This window comes from Pipistrellus kuhlii, unplaced genomic scaffold, assembly GCF_014108245.1.
Source record: "Pipistrellus kuhlii isolate mPipKuh1 unplaced genomic scaffold, mPipKuh1.p scaffold_m20_p_5, whole genome shotgun sequence".
NCBI classification, from domain to species: domain Eukaryota; kingdom Metazoa; phylum Chordata; class Mammalia; order Chiroptera; family Vespertilionidae; genus Pipistrellus; species Pipistrellus kuhlii.
In genome coordinates this window covers 59,482,311-59,498,620 of record NW_023425551.1, presented here as the reverse complement: position 1 = coordinate 59,498,620, position 16,310 = coordinate 59,482,311, and the positions used below count along the sequence as shown (strand labels likewise).

General features: G+C 35.5%; 1 protein-coding gene across 1 annotated transcript in view; it reads right to left on the bottom strand.

Moving 5' to 3' along the window:
* EYS (eyes shut homolog) overlaps window positions 1-16,310 on the bottom strand; it is a 1,188,193-nt gene that overhangs the window by 1,110,924 nt on the left and 60,959 nt on the right. The window contains 3 exon segments of the mRNA XM_036415133.1: window positions 11,157-11,283; window positions 12,092-12,165; window positions 12,167-12,254. Coding sequence (XP_036271026.1) covers window positions 11,157-11,283; window positions 12,092-12,165; window positions 12,167-12,254 — 289 coding nt within the window.

The window sequence follows — 16,310 nt, the reverse complement described above, 5'->3', positions numbered from 1 at the left end:
ACTCAAATGATAGGTTTTCTGAATCTCAGCATATACATAAATATTTCTCTCAACAACCAATATACAGCAGCCAGGTAAAATATTTGGGGAGGCAGTATTTTCTCTCAGCAGCTCATAGATGGTTTCCACTGTCTCTGCAGCTCTTTCACTGTCTTGCAGCTATCCGCATTACAAATAAACAATGTGGTGCCACTCTGGTTATTTTTTTCTTTGCAAATAAATTGTCTTTTTCCACCTTGCAGCTTGATAGGTGTTTCTCTATCCATCAATCTAGCTCTGCTAGAGAGCCTTTTTAATATGCAGTCTCAGTGCTTTCTCCAACTCAGAGAAATATCCTACAACTTGATTAACGATTACTTTTCCTCCATATATTCTTGTTACTCCTAGAGCTGCTATCATTCACGTGTTACATTCCCTTGATCTACATTCCAAAATACTCAACTTTCTTCATCATGATTCATTAACTAATTCATCCATTAAGTCCTCAACAAATAATTCTTAAGTTCCTACTACATAGTTATTTTTCTAGGCATGGTGCATATTTCCGTGAACAAATTCCTTTCCCACATGAAGTTCATCTTTTAGTGGGAGAGGTCAAGTTAAAGAGGACAAGTAGTGGCTACTTCTCCCAAGTTTGGCAGGGACAGCTTTATGGGCAAATTACTATTTCATAAAACCACAAGAGTTTACTGGGAGAATCATGTATGAATATGAAGATAATAGCAGATCCTCATTTCTTTTTTCTCCCTCTACTTTAAAACACTTTTCTTTTATGGAAATAGCTAAGACTTCTATAATTTGGGACAGCATTTCTCTTTAAAATTTTCAACTAATTTATTTAATTAAAAAGTATATTTTCTAGCCGCAGTCTTGGTGTGTGGATATGTGCATGTGCTCTCATGAGTCTCCTTACTTATTTTGACTGTAGTAATTTAATTTAGTTGCCCTCTCTCTCTTCCAGGGACTCAAATACCCACAAGTTATATTTGTTTTATTTTAATTAATTTTCTTCATTTAATTTGCTGGTCTCTCCTGCATGAGATATTTTTCTTTGCTAACTCAAAGGTCTCAGGTCTGTTGCTACAGTGTCCTAAGTGGTGGATCCTTCAGCAGATAGAGGCCAATTGTGCTAAGAAAGTTGAAACTATTATACAAGTCCCTCTTCAGAGTCAATGACCTGGCCTCTCTCCTCCAAGATATCACTGACAGCACTCCCACTTCCTGCCACTGAGAGGCTTCAGTCCTTCAATTCAGAACTTAGTTGATTCTTTCTGGCAAAGGATACAAAAATACTAAGGGGCTGGTTTTGACTTACCCTCAAATATTTATAGTATTTATGCTGATTAAGTATGCATTATTTTCTAGGTATTGACCTGGTGTTTCTTATACTAATTTACAAAACATAAAAAATCTGCAGAAATTGTTTTTGGTTGTTTTTAGATAGTCAGAGAGCTGAAACCTCACTAATTTCCGCTGCCCAAGTGTCCAGCAGCCTTTATGTCTCTTAGCCCAGCCAGTGTGGCTCAGTGGTTAAGTGCTGACTTATGCACCAGAAGATCACTAGTTTGATTTCTCTGTCAGGGCACATGCCCACAGTTGCAGGCTAGATCCACAGCTGGGGCATGCAGGAAGCAGCCAATTGATATTGATGCCTCTCTCATCTCTCATTAATGTTTCTATCTCTCTCTCCCTCTCTTTTCTTCTCTCTAAAAATCAATAAAAAACATTTAAAAAATACCTTTTAGATCACCATGTTTATTTAATACCCAAAGTATAGTTAAATACTTTGCAAAAAAGAAAGAAAAATAAACAACTCACATCTATATATTTTTTCATAATAAACATGAAAGTACTAGGAAATAAGGAATATTTTGGTGTGACTGGCGGATAAGAGGAACCTAAATAATAGTGATGAAAATGTTTACGATGTAATTTTAAGTGTAAAAAGGAGATTACATACAGAAAAGTAGAGAGGAACTAAAAATATACACATAAGGGGAAAAAAACAAAGATAATGGGAATTTTATAAGTTAGTGGAAAAGTGAGGAAAAAACACACAAACACACATCCTCTCCTGCCCCCCAGCTACCACCAAAGATATTTCCCATAACTGCCTTAAATTCCTATTATTAGGTTGGATTATTCCAATTAGGCCAATATTTTTTAACAGTTGGCTTAACCCTATTTGACAGAGTATCAAAAACTTTGTTCACTTACTTATGGAATAAATACCACTGATTTTAATGAGAAGCATCAGGCTCTGTTGGGGACACTGCAGTGGAGCAGAGTAATGACAGCAATACCAGTGCAAAGTTTTATCATCAGCATTTTGGTAAACAGAATATTTCTTGCAATACATAAATGCTGGATTACTTTTATTTCTGAAGTATAGAAAAGTCACAGAATAAAATTTAAAAATCTGTCAGACTAAATATATAGTACATCTTAAATATAATTTTAAAAGATTTTTCAAAATATCAAGGAAGCCATAACATTAAAAATTAAATGTGCAATATTCAGTCATTTTCTAGCAAACATAAATGAGTGCTAGAAAATGACTGAAGTAATGTATTAAAATAACAAAGTAACCACCCTATAAAACAGAAGTGGGAATTGAAAATTAAATATATTTGATTTTTTTAAAAGAGCTAGCTTCAAAGACAGGATGCCAACAGGGTCCATATTTGGATTGGGAGTATATTCTTGCTTAAAGTTTTTTAGCTGCTGAAATAGCTCTTTTAAAATATGTACTACTCTAGGGAATGAAAAGGAGATCCTTACAAAGTAACTCCCAATAACTTCCCTGACTCTGTTATCTTGAAATAATCCCCTCGTTTGTTTGAAGAGTTTGAGGGGGGGTTTGGTACCTTTTTTTTTTTTTTTTCAGGGCTTGAACCATTTATGACTGAGTTATAAGTTTTAATTTAATGAAAGCATTGTGGTGCACTTTTTTCTTTTGTTGTTGTTTTGTTGTTGTTGTTGTTGCTTTATTGTGAATAGATGGGGATTCTGATGCAGTTACTTTTATCAGTTTCCATACTTTCGTGTACATATTTCACTTCTTGCAGAAAAAAAATAATCTTTAAGGTAAACAAGAACTATTCTTGCAACAGAAGCTTTGTAATGCCAATATATGCTTACTCACTGTGATTTGTATGGACATAGACAAGCTAAGTGTTACCGTGTAGTTGGAAGCTGTAAGGGTTAGGCAATTGTGGCATATTGTGTGCAAAGAGGTAAAGGGTAGTAGTCTAGACTTAAAGACTACTCATTTCATCAATCTACCAACTTTGCATAAGCTGGGCAACTGAGTGACTATCAGTTCCCACAATATAAATGATTCATTTCATAGTTCTTTAAACCTTAAAATAAAATTAATAGACAAAAAGATCTGCATTTTTGCAGTGATATTAGCATGACTTACTTCAACTTCTGAATATAAAGAGCCAACATGAAAATATTAAAATAAAAAAAATTATGTATCTTAATGTATACTAGACTATGGGACAGGGAGAAAATTTAAAGGCATATGAACATAATAACTGATAGTGATAAGTGCTATAAAAATTTAAAAATAAAATCAGGTAAAATGGAGAGAGAGGAAAGATTTTAGAAATGTTTGTCAAGATTGACAGGAAAGCCTTTTATAGATATTTATCTGAACAAAAACCTGAGAGAAATGCCTATCAAATTATTATGGTTTCTGGCAGAAATTGAATAATCAAAGAGAACACAGTAGGAAATTACAGTGAGAAGATATGCAGGAGCAAAATATAACTAGACTTATAAGAATTTTAAATAATGTAAATGTTGCAAGAACAACCCATTGAATGATAGAGGGGGAAGTAGCATGATTTAAAAAAATATATATTCTTTTATGTGCCAAACCATCTTAAATTTGCTTTATCTGTAGCTGCTACTACATAAGAAAATGACAAAACTGTCTTCTAGTTGCTCTGGCCAAAACTGTAGTATATATGACTATACCTTTGTAACTCTTTATCTCACCTAGTATATTCTTAGAAAAAATTCCCTTATACTGGGTTATTCTATTGATTACATCTTAAAAACATATCCATAATTCAACCCCTTTTTACCAGTTCTCTCCCATCTTGTTTCATTTCTTGCTTCTCCTGTCTATACTACTACATTATTTTCTAACTGGTTTCTTTACATTGACTGTGCATCTCTCCAGTTTTCAACACAACAGCCAAAGCATCATTTTAAGATATAGGATAATATCACTCATTTGCTAGAAACCCTGCAGTATTTCCTAGTTTACTTAAAGTGAATATGAAAGAGATTAAAATGGTATGTGTGATCTGCAACTGCCCTAATCTTTTTTTTTTTTTTTTTTTTTTTTTTGATCTTTGGTTGTTCTCCCACCCTCTCTTGCTTTCTGCAGACTAGTCTCATTATTATGGCCCCAATAGAAGAGGGATTTTGCATTTGGTGCTCCCTCTGCCATGGACATTGTTCCCCTTGAAAGCTGCATGGCCCATCATGTCACTTAACTCTCTAACCAAATATTAGCTTTCTCAATGATGCTGAATTTCATTCACTACTCTACATATACTTTCATGATGAGTTAAAGCAAGAAGGTCAAATGGAGGATTACAGAACTGTTCCAATGAAGATTTTTGGTGGCTTTAAAAGAGTGTTAACTTCATAATGATGAAAATGTTTACAATCATGATATAAACTTATGGGAGAGCTTGAAGGTTTGCTGATGGACAAGAAGTAGATTGACAAAAAGATACAAAAAAGCAAAGATAAGTCTAAAGAACACTGACAGAAAAGCAGGTGTATGTCAACTATTACTTTGGAATATTTCAAGTTTGAGATGCCACATATATATGCGTGGAAATAGACACAGGCTTACCTGGTGGGATGCATTATTAAGCACATTTGGTGTTTTCCAGTAAATGGGACATAGGGAGATAAGGAGCTTGAGAGTGAATATACAGGTATGCTTTGTTAAAAGGAAAATAAGGACCTGCCAAGGTTAAGGGACAGAAGAGAGCAAATAATTAGAGGTACTGTTGTTTATAGAAACATATTACACAAGTGGCCCATTGCAGGAAGAGTCATGCAATAGGCCTTCCTTCGGCTGGCTGCCAGCACCAGTTTTCCTCTGGAGAAAACTGGCCTTTGCTCCAGCTGCAATGGAGAAGACCAACCTCTTTAATCTTCAGTCTTCAGTCATCTTCAGTCTTTGCTCAATCCAGAGCCTTCAGTCTTCACTCTGCGCCTGCGCACGCAAATTAACCCACCATCTTTGTTGGATTAATTTACATAGTCACTCCTGATTGGCTGGTAATGTTGTGGAGGTATGGTCAATTTACATAATTCTCTTTTATTAGTGTAGATGATTTTGTGGATAGAGTATATGAGTGAGTGAGCTTGAAATGCATCCAGTATAGATTAGAGTGTGAAAATATATAAAACAAAAAGTTGGGGGTGTGCAAATATGGGTCATGATAAATTATAAAACCATGAGAAATGAACCAAGAACAGGGGGAGGAGGAAAAACTAATCTAAACTAATGAAAGAGTAAGATGCAAATTGACCATACCTTCGCATCACCTACCAGCCAATCAGGAGTGAGTGTGCAAATTAACCCAACAAAGATGACAGGTTAATTTGCATACGCAGTTGCTGAGTGGCTGTGGGGTGGGGCGGGAAGCTTGAATTGTTGCTATGGCAATGATGCAGGAGTTCTGCACTGCCCCAGCTGCTCAGGGCCTCTAGGCAACATGGGAAGGTGGAAAGGCGGCTCTGGGGTGGAGCAAAAAGGCAACTCCAGCCAGAGTGAAGACTGCTCAGGCAGCAAAGGGAAGGAAGACCTATTCTTGCACAAATCTTTGTGCTTCGGGCCTCTAGTTGTAAAATAATTGTCAAAGAATTTACACAACCAAGATGGGTGGGTTTCCAAGATGGATATAGAAATCATTAGGAAGATGACAACAGTGGGAAAGAAAATGACATACACTAAAACCTTTAAAAGGGGAAGGGGTAGGAATTGAGAAAAGAGGAGATTCTTTGAAAAGGAGCATTGGAAGGAAGTAACATAGAATTAGAGAGAGAAAATGAATAGCTGATATCATTTGCTAAAAATGCCTAGGCTTCTCCTTCAAGAATAGGAGGAGAATAAAAATGGTTGGGATGTGGTAACAAAGGCAAAGAAGCTATCTATACTTTCTCGGCAGCTGTACACAGATTATGGATAGAAAGGAAGGAATACAAAAGAAATTGTGGTATTAGAGAATTGGCTGCTGACAAAATGATCCTGAAAGTACAGTAGAAGAGTAGTGGATATTAAGGAATGTTAGAAATTGTACAGAGAATTATGGGGCTAAAATTCATTTGATCATCTATGCCCTTGAATACTTAGGGATTACATGATATTAATTCAACCTTTATGTATGTAGGTCTATACTAACTTCTGTCATAATGTTTTATTATTTACCAGAGGTCTGGTGCACAAAAATCATGCACTGGGGATGAGGTATTCCTCAGCCCAGCCTGTGCTCCCCCCCCCAAGTTGGGGACCCCTCTCTCCTTACCACCCACCTGCTTGCTGCTCCTTAGTACTGCTGTGAGGGGGGTGAGGGGAAGAGGCTCCCACCACCACCGCTGTGCTCGCCAGCCATGAGCCCGACTTCTGGCTGAGCAGCACTCCCACTGTGGGAGCACACTGACCACCGGGGAAAGCACAGATGTTTAGCGTGTGCCACCTGGTGGTTAGTATGCAATATAGTGACTGGTTGTTCCACCGTTCAGTCGATTCGCATATCATGCTCAAAAGAAAATTAATAGGTCCAGGACTAATGAAAAAAACTGTACTAATGTGAGCATATATTCTCAAAATGAGGCATGTAGGGGACAAGATCTGAGGATGACTTCTGTCACCTGTAATAGTCCCCCCAAAATATAAAATTATATGAACAGTAAAAAAATAGTCTTGATGAGGAAATTCATCAACATCCTAGATATTTTCAATAGTATATAGTTTACAACAAAAATATAAATTATAAAACCATATATAAAATTGAACATCTTGGTTTGTTAAATTTTAAAATTATTTATTCAAAAGGCAAAGTTACCCTTACAAATAGGGCTTTGAATTTCAAAGAAAGAAAAATATAGCCGCTCAGCTTTTGAGATAAATAACTCAAAGAAATTGAGTTATTTATCTCAATTAATAACTTTTAGTTGTCCTTTTAGTTGAAAATTATTGAGTGACCAAGCAGACACCTTTCATTAATTAACAAATTCTTCACTTAAATATGTGACTCCTATTTTTAAAAGCATTTTTCAAAATAAATGTGGAAATGCAACTTATTCTATGTTGAAAAGAAATATGTTGACCTATGTGAATTCTGTTGTACACTGTTCTCTTTCAAAGTCACAATGCATGCTTAATTAGGTTTACTTGTTATAGAAATTGAAAACCTTAACTCTATGCATGGCTAATATAGTGAGTCATCACACGTACTAATGACATGTGGAAACTGACTTTAGAAAAATAAAATATGTTAATGTATTGAATTGACACTGGAGTAGGACCAACTATAATTGTAATTCAGTGACTAAGAAACAGATGAGAAAAAAACAAGCTAAGAGTAAAATAGAACATTATTTTACCATGAAATATGTTAGAATTTGGGTGGAGAAAATAAAAGATTTAGAGGCAAAATTTCAGATTTAGACATAATCCTATGAAGAGGGCTCCCTGAGAAGGCACAAGAACATTTCTTTAAATTGTCAGCTGAGCTTGAGGCACTGGCAGAGTCATGTCCCTGGTTACACCTTTCCAAGAAGGCGGGGGATGTTATTCAGTTTTACCTTTGTCCAGGTGTTGGCAGGGGCTGGTCTAGATATGTAAATCTAGTAATGCTAGGGCCTACTTAACAATGCAAATAAAGCCAAAACCGGTTTGGCTCAGTGGATAGAGCGTCGGCCTGAGGACTGAAGGGTCCCAGGTTCAATTCGGGTCAAGGACATGTACATTGGTTACGGGCACATCCCCAGTGGGGCCTGTGCAGGAGGCAGCTAGTCGATGTTTCTCTCTCATCGATGTTTCTGCCTCTCTGTTCCTTTCCCTTCTTCTCTGTAAAAAATCAGTAAAATATATTTTTTAAAAAAAGAATGCAAATAAGCTGCTTTGATCCTATAAAATAATTCTGCTGTGTGGCTCAGGTGCCCTCTGCCTCTCCATCAGAGAGAATGGCTCCCACCTAGCTCCCAGCTTTATAAATATATTTCTGAGTCTAGCTCTCTTTCTTTCTTTAATTTCTTAACCCCCAGTTCCTCCACTCAGCAACTGGACTGTTTCCTTTTCTGTGATGGACACAGAAAAAAGAGAAACAACCTCTCCCAATCCTATATAATTAAGTAGTAATATGCAAATTAACCCTCACATCCTCACACTATCACAAGATGGTGGCCTATGACCAGGCCAGGATGAGGATTAGTGAAGGACAAGCAAAGGACTGAATAAGCAGTATGTGTGGGGTGACCAGGTTGGCAGTGGGGAGCAGTTAGGGGCAACCAGGTTGGTAGAGGGGGGCGATTGGAGTGACCAGGCTGGCAGGGGGGACAGTAAGGGATGACCAGGCCAGCAGAAGGGGGGGCAGGTAGGAGTGACTAGGCCTGCAGGGAGGGAGCAGTAGGGGATGAGCTGGCCAGTAGCATGGAACATTTAGGGACAATCAAGCTAGCTTAGGAGGGTGGGGGGGCGATCAAGCCATCGGGGTGGGGGGGTTGAGGGGCAACCAGGCAGGCAGGCAGGTAATTAGATGCCAGTGGTCCAGGATTGTGAGAGAGATGTCCTCCTGCTGGTTTAGGCCTAGTCAGACATCCCCCAAGGGGTCCCAAATTGAAGAAAGTGCAGGCTGGGCTGAGGGGACTTCAACACAAATTTTGTGCATGGGGCTTCTAGTCCTATGTAATAAAAGTCTTATATACAAATCAACCAAACAGTGGAATGACTGGTGGAAATCAGGAGCTGTCCCCAGCCCAGTGGCCTCAAACCAGCCAAGGCGAGTGCCACAGGGGCCCTCTGATCGCCCAGCTGGTCCCCTCCACAGAGGAAGGCAACTGGTGGCGGTGGCAGAGGGCAGGGCCACCCAGCGGGCAATACCAGCCTGGCCAAGGAGGGTGCCAGCAGGGGCCACCCATTGCCCTACCAGTTGCATTACAGAATGGGCCTGTTCACCAGCCAGGCCCTAGGAACCCTACTCATGCACAAATTTCATGCACTGGACCTCTAGTCTTTACATATTTCGTTATCAAATATCTTGTTTTTGATTGTCAATTTTCCCCCTACATGATGAAATGTAAAAGAAAAGAAAAAAAAAAGGAAAAAGGAAAGCCTCTAAACAGCCAGAATAGTGCTATTAATAAAGGCTAACAAAAGCATCATATTGAATAAAAATGAAAACAAACATTATAAATGCATATTTACTCATATTCATATCATACTTACATATTCTAAAAAAATTGACTTTTCAAAGTAAAATAATATATATACAAATATTATAAAAATTAGAAGTTATAAATCAAAAGTCACTATTTTTCTAAGAATAATAATTGGGTTTATTGGTAAATTGACTTAAGATTGAATGTATATACAAACTTGACTGGATGGGTTAGAACTTTCAATATCTTGGCATAATGATCAAATTTAATTCTTGTTTGAAAATGTTACATTTTAAAAATGTAATGTTTGTAAACCTTATGTTTAGATTCCTTTAAAATTGATGAAAATGCTATCCATTGTACGACTATGATGCATATACATGTTCTAAGTTATTATTTTCCAGTTTAAGTCTTTTCTGTACCAGATATTTTAATTTTCTGCTTTTATGAATATTCTAAAACTTGAGCCTATTTATTGCCTTTCAGTAATGCCTAACAGAACTTACTTTAAGCAGTCACATAAAACTCAAGCAAGAGTGGAGAGTACAAATTATACTTCTTAATGGTCTGAGGAAATATCTATAAAACTATTTATGATGGACTAAAATTATAGACCCAGATAACTAGGTCACTTCTGTCATTTACAAATGGGTAACTTTTTTTTTTAGCAATTCTTATTAAAGAAAGCACTGCTTTCTAAAGAGTTTGCCTAAAGACCTTAACTAAAATTTGTCAGCTGGTTTCTGTGAATTGAAGGAAGAGATGGTTACTCTATACTTTCAAAATATAATATTAATATGGTACCGTATTTTCCGGCATATAAGATGACCAGGTGTATAAAACGACCCCCTAATTTTACAGTTAGGCCTATATTCGCTGTATAAGACTACCCCCCACTTCCGAGGCAACACCAGTTTTTTTTTTTAATAGACAACCTCTCTGACTCTGGCCAATCTGAGCAGGCTTTTTATGCATGCAAATTATACACGTTCTGTACCCGAAGCTACATTGTGTTCTAGTAAAAAGCCTGCTCAGATTGGCCAGAGTCAGAGAGGCGGTTTATTAAAAAAAGAACTGGTGTTGCCTCGGAAGTGGGGGGTAGTCTTATGCAGTGAATATAGGCCTAAACCTATATTTTAACTGTAAAATTAGGGGGTCGTCTTATACGCCGGAAAATATGGTATTTATATAACATAAATAATATTGTGGGTACATATATTTATCTCTTTTTCTAGACCTTCAAATATTATTTTTATCCTAAAAAAATCATCATTATGTAACCAAATATATGTTTTACTACTGTATGTCAAATTATACCTGAGAATTTCTTAAATATTTATTCAAAATCAATACCACAATAATTAAACAACTCATAAAATCACATTAAAAAAGTTGCTTCTGCTGAAACCGGTTTGGCTCAGTGGATAGAACGTCGGTCTATGGACTGAAAGGTCCCAGGTTCAATTCCGGTCAAGGGCATGTACCTTGGTTGTGGGCACATCCCTGGTAGGGGGTGTGCAGGAGGCAGCTGGTCGATGATTCTCTCTCATCGATGTTTCTAGCTCTCTATCTCTCTCCCTTCCTCTCTGTTAAAGATCAATAAAATATATATTTTTTAAAGTTGCTACTTTAAATCAATTACTATATTTATTAAATATATTTTAAGTTTAAAATAGAACATTTCTTTAAAATTCATATATTTTTTATTTAATCAAATAACAAATGAATTATACTTGCAATGATAATTTTTCTCATGGTTTCTGTATGTTGCATTACTCTTGCAAGGAAATGAATCACATGGCATTTGAAGTCTCTTACAAAGCTTGCCTGTCAATATTGGTGCAGAGATGCATATGGTAACTTGAAAACATTAAAAAGTGTTTTTATTAAAGTTTTGAGGTACTACAAAGATGATGAAATGATTAAAACGTGGACATTATTCTCATAAGCATGTAGTGGAAGATTTTACTTTCCAAAATGTCAAAAGAATTCACATACTTCCTATGTGAATTCACCACTCCTCTAATTGAGAGTTGGGGACTTTATTTCTCCAACTTAAATGTAACAAATTTCTGACTATACAAAAAGCGAAGCTCTGGGCATTCAAAGACAAATTTAAAAGGCATCCAATGTTAATCTAATTATTTCAGAACCTATGCCCAAACCATGCAGGGTAGTTAGATAAGGTTCTGGCTGATGGCTCCAGCTTGGGTCCCAGTTGACAGCCTGCATAATCATTACATATGTGAGTAAAAACAATTTTAATATTTAAATATGAATTCAAATATAAATATTACTAAAATAAGGTAGTTATTTATGAGAACAATTATTTTTAGTATTATTTATTTAAATGTTAAAATTAAAAGTTTTAATTTAAATATATCAAATAAGCGAATAACTAAAAAAAATTAAAAACCAATAAATTAAAATAAAAACAGTTTACAAAATTACATTGTTTACAAGGGAGAATTTTGATGCAAGAGCAACAATGAAACTAAATAGTGCTTTTGGAATCAGGGTTTCCATTTAAAATAGGAAATTTTAAATAAGAAAGATAGATATCTTAAACTTGAAAATTTAAAATGAAAACCAAATATTTGTACTTTTGAAATTGTTTGGTAACTGTAAAAATGTTTTAAAACCGCTCTCTTGTATGTAAGATTAGCACTTGCATTTGAAATATCATTGCAGTCATTACCATTCTTACCTGGTATTAATGAACACTTCTTATCATCAATTTCAGTCTTGATTGAGAAATCCTTCTGCACATTCACAAATGTAAGCAGAGCTTTCACTTTGGCAAATTCCCCTTTTCCAACAAAAACATGTCTCTCTGACTCTTCACAGAATGGACCTTAAAAGATCACACACAAAAATAAAATATGAACATAGACATGTAGCAAAACTTATGATAGAAAAAGTCTGTAGAGTTCATGGAACCTTTTCTTTACCAAATATTTAGTAGTATAATTTATATATCATAGAATTAACAAATTTCAAATAAATAATTCAATAGCTTTTGCAAATGTATTTAACTCTGCAACTATCAGTACTATCCAGTTTTAGCACATTACCATGACCCAAAAGATGAGCTCTTAGTTCCCAACACCAGTCCTAGATACCATTAATCATACTGTCTCTATAGATTTGCTTTTTCTGGCCATTACATGAACAGAATGGTGCAATATGTTGTCTTTTGTGATGGCCTTCTTTTGCTTATTATAAAAATTTGAGGACTTTCCAGGTTGTATCATGTATCAGTACTTTGTTGGTTATACTGCCAAAGAGAATTCACAATGTATTCAACATTGTGAATGTATTCAACATTTTGCTTACCCATTCATCAGTTAATGAAAATTGGGCTTGTTTTCACTTTGTACTTTTGAGATAAAACTGACATTTAATATTAATACGAGTTTCAGATGTACAACTTAATGATATAGATATTGAGAAATGAGAATAACTTCAGTTAATATTTATTATCATGCATTATATCAATGTTTTCCTTGTGATGAGAAATTTAAGATTTACTTTTTATCAACTAACTTTTATAAGTAATGAATTCACACAAAAATATTTGTGTGGATATGCATTTTGTGTCTCTTGGACAGATCCCTAGTGCTAGAATTGCTGAGATTTATGGTACATTTTTGTATCACTTTTTAAGAAATTACCAGATTATTTTGCAAAGTGACTATACCATTTTAAATTCACACCAACAATGCATACAATATTCTGTTTCTCTACATTTTTGCTAACATTTGCTATTGTCTATCTTCTTTTTTATAATTCATGCACTGGAGGGAGGCATCCCTCAGCCCGGCCTGGCCTTCTCACAATCAGGAGCGTTCATGGGCAGGAGGCGACCCATCGATCAGGGGAAGGTGACGCCCCATCATACCTCTGCTGCTGCCACTGCCACTGCCAGCAGCACAAGCCTAAGCTGGCCTTGGTTATTTGAGGCTCAGTCGGCCCTGGGTAGCTGGGCAACCTACATCTGAGGCTTGCCTGTGCCTTGTGTCAGCCCTGGGTGGCTGGGGGACTGAGGGGACTGGGTGTCACCATCTTGTGGCTGTGGGTGCCAACATCTTTGAAGATGGGACAGTCAATTAGCGTATTTCCTCTTTATTGGCTATGGGTGCCACCATCTTGATGGCTTGAAGGTCAATTAGCATATCCCCTCTTTATTAGATAGGATAAATTTCTTTACATGTTGATATACAATTATCCCAACAAAATGTTTTGAAAATAATCTTTTCCATCCATTTAATTTCCTCTTTCACTAACATGAAAATCTACTAACCAACCTACCCAATATACCTATTCATATGCAATAATACATTGTCTGGATACTTGTTATTACATTTGAGGTTAGGAAGCCATCTCATTGTTTTCCTGTTTTCTTTGCAGTTCCAAGTCTTACATGCATTTGTGAATTTCCATACAAAAAGCCAGGAGGAATATCAATAGGGATTTCAATGATTCAATAAATAAAATTAGAAAGAATTACCATGTTAATAGTATGGAGTTCTAATCAATGAATATGCAATATCTCCACATTTGTTTAGATATGTTTTTCATGTCTCTCGGTAAACTTTTATAGTTGTCAGTTAAAGTTTTGCATTTAATGAATTAAACTGATACCTAGCATTTTCTCGATTTGATACTATTGTAAGGGAAATTATTTTCTTTACTTTTGAAATTTTGTTGCTCAGATATAGAAATGCAATTACCTTTTTGTATATTACCTTGTATCATGCATGTTTTTCAAACTCAATTATTTCTTATGCTTTTCTACATATGAGATTATGGCACTTGTTAATAAAGATGGTTTTACTTCCCCTTCTTCAATCAGTATTTTCTTATACCTTTTGTTCCCAGCTAGCAAACTGTCTGAAATGTTGATTAGACAAATGGTATCATGGTCTTGTTCTCATTCTTAGGAGCAAATCTTTCAGCCTGACATCACTTGTGTGATGTTAACAGGACAATTGCCAGAGATTCTTTTGTTCAGGTTGAGTGTTTTGTTTTCATTATAATCTCTATAGAGTTTTATAATAAACTAGAGGCCCGATGCACAAAATTCGTGTAAGGGGCTCAGCCATCACAGCCCCTCACATCCTCAGCCAGCCCTCACAGCTGCCTCAGTTCAGCCCTGGCTTCTTCAGGAAGATTCTGAAGGATGTCCAGATGGTCGTACTGCTCTTTGGTCTAATTAGCATATTAGCTTTTGATTATATAGGATGTGTGTTGGATTTTGTCATGTGTTTTTTCTGCATCTAGTAAGATCATTTATTTTTGTCCTTCATGCTAATAATATGGTCTATTATATTAATTTTCAAATGTTAAAGCAATCTTGCATTCTTGCAAAAAAATTCCACTTTGTCAGAGTACAAAATATTTTACACATTATTTAATTTGGTGGGCTCATATTTTGAAGTCTTAAAATGTTTATTCATAAGTGATATTGTGTTTTAGTTTTCTTGTGTCTTCACTTGGTTTTATTATAAGGATATAGTGGCTTCATAAAATGTGTCATCTTCTATATTTTTATGAACTTTATAGTGACTTATACTAATCTTTATATATTTGGTAGATCTGTGTAGATTTTCTATTTCTTCTTGAGACAGTTTAGTACCTTGCACTTTTCTAAAAATTTGTCTAGTTCACTTAAGTGGTCTAATTTGTTGGTGTATTTTTTTATAGTTTTTTCCACATAATCCTTTTCATTTATGAATAATCATTAATGATATTCTCACTTTAAATCCTGGCTTTGTTAATTTGTTTTGTTTTTGTTTTATTGTTTGTTTGTTTTTCTTGGTCAGTTCAACTAAAGATATGTAAATTTTATTTCTCTCAAATACAAGACCTTGTTTCATCAAATTGTCTCCTCAGTTTTAATAATTTGCTCTAATCTTACCATTTTCTTTCCTGGGGGTTCAGTTTTCTCTTCTTTATCTAATCATTTAAGATAAAAATGTAGGATATTGATTTGAGAACTTATTTTTAATGTAGAACTTAGAACTATAAATTACACATCCTTCTAAGCACTGATTTAGCTACATTTCATAAATTTTGATATTTTGTGTGTATATGTATTCAGTTGCCATCACTTCTTTAACTCAGATTATTTTAGAAATTGGTTTAGTTTCCAAATAATTAAAGGTTTCTCAAAAAATGTTCTTTTAATATCTAATTTAATTCCATTAGGAATAGAGAGCATATATTGTGCAATTTTAATTTATTTAGGTTTATTGTGACTTGTTTTACCTCCATGGTTATTTTGTTTATACACTATCATTGGAGTTGAGTAAGTGCATTTAAAAAAAAAAAAAATATATATATATATATATATATATATATATATATATATATATATATATATATATATATATATATTGTTGATATTTAACAAAGAGGAAGGGAGAGAGAGAGAGATTTAGAAACATCGATGAGAGAGAAACATCAATCAGCCGCCTCCTGCACACCCCCATTGGGGATGTGCCCACAACCAAGGTACATGCCCTTGACTGGAACTGAACCGGGGACTTTTGAGTCCACAGGCCAATGCTCTATCCACTGAGCCAAACCGGTTTTAGCGAGTAAGTGCCTTTTTGACACTTGATGCCATGTGAAGATGAATGCTTCCTTAACACTGTGCCCTGCAAGGTCACTTGCCTTTCTCTAGTCCCCACCTTAATCCTGTGAATAGAATAAAGCAGTGATATTGGGCCCGAGTTTGGAGTTTAACTGCAATTTTTATAAAAGGTGGATTAACATATTTCATTGAAAGGTTGAGAGGCATTAGTCAGATTGTGTTCAACATGTTCTCATAGGCACATCAGAGTGACTCTAAAATACACCTGTGGGAGTGACCTGACTACTCT